The sequence below is a fragment of the Quercus lobata genome, unplaced genomic scaffold (assembly GCF_001633185.2).
Source record: "Quercus lobata isolate SW786 unplaced genomic scaffold, ValleyOak3.0 Primary Assembly Scq3eQI_165, whole genome shotgun sequence".
NCBI classification, from domain to species: domain Eukaryota; kingdom Viridiplantae; phylum Streptophyta; class Magnoliopsida; order Fagales; family Fagaceae; genus Quercus; species Quercus lobata.
Genome location: NW_022155069.1, coordinates 14,807 through 21,603, shown reverse-complemented (window position 1 = coordinate 21,603; position 6,797 = coordinate 14,807). Strand labels below are relative to the sequence as shown.

Genomic DNA, 6,797 nt, shown 5'->3' with positions numbered 1-6,797 from the left:
GAACGTCCTCCAAGCATAACCCTCGTCCAGTACCAAGTTGGGAGGACGCTTGGTTTTCACTGAAGGGCTGCAGGAGGAGGGAGGTCCTCAGGCTGGATGGACGAAGGAGTAATCTAGACGAGAACCAAGTATATTGCTAAGGCGTCTAGGTGTACCGTCGTAGCAGGGAACTTTGGAACCTTAGGAAGAGGAGTCTTGCCAAACTTCTGTTTCTTGGAACCTTGACGAGTAGGAAGGTCACCAAGGTCCACAAAGCTGGATATACCCTTCCTCTTCCCAACCTAGACACCAAGCTTCTGGACAACCAAGGGAGTGACATTGTCCAAGACCTATACGTTATTTTCACCCTCAGTACCACTTGCAACGCCTTTCCCTTTATTTTCCTCCATAGTGGTTAACCCTATGGTAAAAAGGCATTATTATTGTTATTATTATTATTATTATTATTATTATTATTATTATTATTTAAAGTTGGACGAAGCTTACTTCGATGAGTGGTCTCCTCATGGCAAGGTTTTCAGCAATAGGCTCAGGACCAAGTCCCCAAGCAGCTAGACGACTCAGGGTCAGCATGCTGTGGAAGGACATCTCAGAGAAGGCACGAACTCTGTCAATACGTTCTAAATAAAAACTATCCAAGTGTGGATGAGTAACACCTACACCAATATAAAAGAAGGTTAGACAAGGAAAAAGTTAGATAAAATAAATAAAAGAAATGAAGAAAGACATACCTTTTAGGACGAAGACGACCTAGGGGGTTGGTAAAAGGAGGGAAGGGGGCACTATCTACATCAACTGAGTCCCTAGCCCAATTTCCAGAAATAAAAAAGAATTCTTTTTTCCAAAACTTGTTAGAAGAACTACGGCCCTTAATCAAACTAAATTGAGGGCCCCTAGAAAAGAACTAGTGAAAACCAGCAAATAGTTTAATCTTTGAGGAATTATAGCAATAAAGGAACTCATCCACTATGATTGGACGGTTCCCATCAAGCGCCTCACCCATAACACTTGCAAGGCGACTATTGTCCTCCATCCATTAGGGTTGAGCTGGTTTGTTCCAATACCCAACCTATGGAAGAGACCTCTACAAAAGGAATTCAAAGGAAATCTAAGATCTGTTAGAAGATAGGAGGTATATACACCAAAACCTGAAAAAGGAAAACAGCACCATTCCCCCTCTTCAAGTAGATGAGGTCTAAACTTGTTAGGAATTTGGTATCTACCTACAAAAGTTTTTAACTTATTTGCATCTAAAGTAGATGCTACCTCAGGGGCACAACTATAGATTACATTCTCTTCCTCCTCTTCGTCTTGAGGAGGACTAAGTGACCTTCTGGACAAGCTAGCCTCAACCTCAGAAGTCATCCTACGTTGCATCTCTTGGAAATCCTTTAAAGGAAAACCAAGGACCCTAGACAAATAATACTCGTCTAAAGAACTACTATCACTACTATAAATTATACTACCCTTACTACTCTCATAACTATTGCCACCATTCCTAGAGGACACGTCCTGATACTCGTCTATCTCTCTCTCTAGGCTACTACTAGAAGCAGACATAATTAGAAGAATGAATAAAGACGAAAACCTAAGGATGAAGGGAGGAAGTACCTGACGAGACTAGAAGACGAGGACTAGACGAGGCTCTTGGACGAAATGGCAGAACGAAAATTATCAAAACAGTAAAAGGTAAGAGAGAGAATACATATTTATAGGGCTCAGAGGTGGGCCAACGAAGCAACGCGGACCAACCAAAGGTTGACACGTGGCATTTTCCTTAAAATATAAATCGACACAACTAGCCAATCGATGAGATTATGACACGTGCAACAATCTGGAACAATAAAATTTACCAGAGTAAGGACAACACGTGGTACAATAATTGACCATAAAAATGTTGATGCGTGTCAAAAAAACCAATGGTTATACTACAGTGTTTTGGACGACCCTTAGATAAGGGGCAACTGATGGTAAACTAAAAACCAAATCATCTCTAGTTCGTCTATAGAGTTGTCCATGGCCAAGAAGGTTAACCCAACATAGGAAGGCCATTCACTATGGGGAGGTCGTTCGTGGGTATAAAGGTCATCCATTAGGGAAGTAGCTGGACGACCTCTCATCACTTAGAAAATTTTCAGAATAGATTTACATACAAAAGCTTATGATTTGGACCACATTCTACTGTTTAGAAGTATGAGCAAAATCCTTGTTCATCGCTATAACTTCCCACTAGGTTCTTAATTTCTAATGGCAGTTGTAGAAGATAAAATTAAACCTACTAACTTCTAAAGTAGTTGTGGAAGTTAAGTTTAAACTTTCTAACTTCCGTATACGTTGAGGAAGTTACTAAACAAATAACCACTCCAAAGCTCACTGTATATGGACTCATCCACATTAAATTAAAGTAAGTTTTCACTTTTCCTAAAATTAGAATTCTTGAGTTCTAGAAGAAAAAGCTAACTGAAGTATTGAAGGGTTATTGACCAGTTCACCCCAATTACCTTTAATCTAGTATTTTTTTCTTTTCAGGCCTTCCAAACAACTTCCAGTCCATTAAAGCTCAAAGCATTTAGCCTACTAATTTTCTGTACATCATCACATGGGTCCTTCTATTTAGGGTCCGTTTGGATACAACTGAAAACTGAAAAACACTGTAGCAAAATAATTTTTAAATGTGTAAATAGTACCGTGGGACCCATTTTTAATATTTTTTTTAAATAAAGTGATTGTGGGTCTCATGAACAGTGCTCAAACAGTGCACAAACAGTAAAATTTGTCTCCTGCACAGTACATGAACAGTATTTTTACTGTTCATTCGCTTGAAAAAAAAAAAAAAAATCTTAAACGCAAACGTGCGTTTGGGAAGCGCAAAACGCACTTCCCAAACGCTTTTGCGCTTCCCAAACGCACTCTTAATTTCTTCTCTATTATTTCAAAAATAAGCCATTTTATCCCCTCATGGATCAAACTTTATTTCTAGTTTTAAGTAACAGTGTATAACTTTTCATATCATTTCAAATTTGAATTTATATATGTGAAATCTAAACCTGACCAACAAAATTGACCAGATTTGAAATTGATAGATCTGATGGACTGGTGTACAGTACAACTGTACATACACGCAAACGACATCGTACCAATAGCGAATAGTACACAGTCAGTCAGTAACAAAAGCCCATTGCGTGACGCCAACGCCACACTCACGATCTCACTGCAGGTGAGGTGGCACTCGTTCAATGGTTCAAAAAACCGTTCCCGTGACCATCACCGTTGCATTAGCAAGAGCCACCAAACTAAAAAGAAAGAAAGAAAGAAAGAAAGGGCTTCAATTCCATTTCCACATTTCCTATCCATCCATCCATCCATCTTTTTCGTTCTTCTCTCTCTGGGAGCCCTAGATTCTCTCTTCTCTCAGTCTCTCTCTTTTCTCCTCCGATATTTTCTCTAAACAAAAACAATGGTGAGTACTTCGATTTTTTTTTTCTTTTTTTTGTGTTCGGATCTGTAAAACTATTTGTTGATTTGAGTGAAATCTCAATGGATTTTCAGTGGACTAGAAATTTAACTAGGGTTTTGTAACTTTTGTTTCGGCTACTGATCTACTTGATTCTGATTTGATCATTTTTTTGTTGTTGATTTTTTCGATGAACCGTTTGGTCTTCGCTACTCATTTGATCTGTTCAGTTGATTTTGCTTTTGAGTCCGTTTGATCTGTATGTATATTTGTGTTCTGTTTGTGTGTATCTGTGTACATAGTACTATGTATGTGTTTAAGCTTCGCTGAAATTAATGCTCTGTGTTTCATATTAATCTGTCGGTTGTGTATTCTGTGACTAGGTTTCTGTGTTTGTGTGGTTGGCTTCAATGTTTTGCTTAATGAAATGATTTGGGACAGGAAATTTTCTGAACTCTGTTTTTTAGTTTTTAACTGCCTTGATTTAAAGCTTTGAGAACTTCTGATTTGTTCACTTGATGTTTTATGCCAAAATGAGTTGTGCTTGTGATCTAGTTTGCGTAGTTAAAAATGAAGATAAACTATGAATATAATCAAAGTCATTGGGAAATAATTTGGAGTATTTTAATTTGCTTAGTTGTTATGACAAATGCCGTGAATGTTAATAAGGAGAAGAAAGAAACTAGGATCTTGTGTTGTTATTTATATAATTATATCATTATTTGCTCATCATGGTATTTTCGATTGCAAGTTGTTGAAAATATTTTTGATGAAAGTTGTATGCTCTTGAAGAAACCCATGACATCTTCGTTGGCAACACCAGGGGTGCCAATTGAGCTACAAGGCTCTTGGCAATATGTCGCAAGGTTCTATGTTAAAGATTTAGAGTTATTTTTATATTTCATTTCAAAAAAAGCCTCTGTCTACGTTAAATATGGAAATGTTGATTTCAAATAGTTGGTATTTGATACTTGCAACTATTTTATCCAACATGGCAGGCAAACGCAGCATCTGGGATGGCTGTACACGATGATTGCAAGCTTAAGTTTTTAGAACTAAAGACAAAAAGAACTTACCGCTTCATTGTTTTCAAGATTGAGGAGAAGCAGAAGCAGGTTATTGTTGAGAAGCTCGGTGAGCCATCTGATAGTTATGAGGTTTTCTCTGCAAGCCTCCCTGCCAATGAGTGCCGTTATGCTGTGTATGACTTTGATTTTATGACAGAGGAGAATGTCCCAAGGAGCAGGATTGTTTTCATCGCCTGGTATTCTTTAGTGTTTCTGAGTTTACCATGTTCTTGTTCTGTTCTCCTGTATTATTGTTTGTTATGCTTTGTGCTTTTACTGATCTATTATATTATGTATGAAGGTCCCCTGATGTTTCAAAGGTGAGAAGCAAGATGATTTATGCAAGCTCTAAGGATAGGTTTAAGAGAGAGTTGGATGGTATTCAGGTGGAGTTGCAAGCTACTGATCCTACTGAGATGGGCGTTGATGTTATTAGAAGCCGCACTAATTAAATTTGAAGTGTGAGCTATGCAATGGAGATCTTTCCAACTATCTGGTTCAATGTTTATAGGTCGTGGAACTTAGAACTTGCTTTAATCTATGCTAATGGCTTGGTGTTTATTTAAATTTTTTCTTATTTTTTTTGAGTGAAAGGCAATTCGGCTTGGTGTTTTTTACATTTAAAACTTCCTGAATTGTTATCTGTGGCTTTATTGGGTATACTATTTAGTGTGAAACTATACACACTACTTATATGCTGGATTACGGGGTACATATCAATTTCAGTTTGCTCATTTGAACCCTATATTATACTGTAGATCAGGCTATTCTTTTGCCTTCCCCATTACTGAGTTTGTCCTATGGTTACGTTTTGTTTTACTTGATTTTCTTTCCAATTTTTTTGGTGATATAGAAACAGTTTTTAAAGTGACCGATAGGCCGAAGATGTATTCATCAATTGCCAATAAGAGTAGATCAGAATTAGCATTGGCAGTCCTTGTTATTCTTTTTAATCTTTTTAGGTCCTGGGTATTGATAATTTTATATTTCAAACTTATGCTATTACCATTAAATCGATGGGCAATAGTGAGCAACATTGTGTTTAGTGTTTATCCATAGACTCGCTTATGCAATCTAAACCCCTGGCCAAGTGAAATGTTCTTTTTAATCCTTTGATCGGCCAAGGGACTTTTGCAAGATTGTATGCCATAGCAATATAGCATTATTGTGGCAGTGGTAACCGGGACCTTTAATAAAAATAACTTTTTCGTAATTTTAATTTTAATTATCTTTGTGAGGTTGTATATTTCCCGAGTACAAGGTTTTTGCCTCTCTCTTTATTAAAAGTTTTATAATATTAAAAGTTAATTGTGATCAAGCAGTTCTTCTATAATTTTTATGTAAGGAAGGAGTGGTAACATGCACACTTGGAGGGCGCAATACATCAGAGTCATGCTGTTCGCTCAATACATTCCTTCCTCTCTATCCTTGGAATGTTAGGTCATGGCTGCACTAAAAATAGAGATATTCGGCACTTCCATATCCATCGGCAAGCATTCATAGGCCACAAAGAGTCATGGTGTTGGAATAAAATCTACTAACTCGGTTTGCTGTAAGAAGCTCGTAGTGTAGAGATTATCCAAGTAATAATATTGTGCCGAATAAAAATCATTTGTCCCATTTTAAAATAACTTTTTATGCTATTAGTCTTAGCTTGTCATATTTTTATTTTTATTTTTATTTTTTCCTTTTAAAATCACCAAAGGTTAAAAAATGAAAAAATGGTTTTTAGTTAGCTTACTTGTAAATTTTCTTGTTATTGAAAAAGAGATATGATGATTAAGAGCAATCATCATAGAATAGACATCATAGACTCAAAATATTATCATATTTATCAAAATTCAAAAGAGAAAAAATTAGTTATATGACATATTGTAATTGGTATAGCATAAAGTGAAACACTAAAGATAGATAGAATTATCATTCGATTGTGCCTAGGAATTCGATTAGGTCTAAATGATAGTCAACCTCATAATAGGTCTACTTAAGAGATTTTGTGTTGATTTAGGGCCCGTTTGGTACATAAATTTAAACACACGTTTTCAGTTTTTAAATAACATTACACGTATTTCTACACACTTTTTCTTCCACACGTATTTTCAAAAAAACTGAAAACTGTTGTTTAAACACACGTATCAAATAAGTCCTTAGAGTTACAATTTTCATTTGGGTTGAGAGACCAAATGATCATATCTTCAACAAGGAGGTGCAGGAGTTCGTACAGAGCAATCTCTTGCATACTGTGCAAGAAGAGATGTTCGGCTTAGCTGCTAATG

At 36.5% G+C, this 6,797-nt stretch overlaps 1 protein-coding gene across 2 annotated transcripts; it reads left to right on the top strand.

Annotated features, from left to right (window-relative positions):
* Nucleotides 1–3,310: 3,310 nt before the first annotated feature.
* On the top strand, nt 3,311–5,266 carry LOC115973686 (actin-depolymerizing factor 2-like). 2 transcript variants are annotated; one of them, XM_031093946.1, is made up of 3 exons: nt 3,311–3,460; nt 4,453–4,718; nt 4,823–5,266. In XM_031093946.1, exons 1-3 carry the CDS (start codon nt 3,458–3,460, stop codon nt 4,971–4,973), a joined length of 420 nt encoding a protein of 139 aa, XP_030949806.1. In that variant the 5' UTR covers nt 3,311–3,457; the 3' UTR covers nt 4,974–5,266. The 2 variants fall into 2 exon arrangements, with proteins under 2 accessions (XP_030949806.1, XP_030949807.1); XM_031093947.1 differs by lacking the exon at nt 3,311–3,460 and adding an exon at nt 3,499–4,320.
* The last annotated feature ends 1,531 nt before the right edge of the window (nt 5,267–6,797 follow it).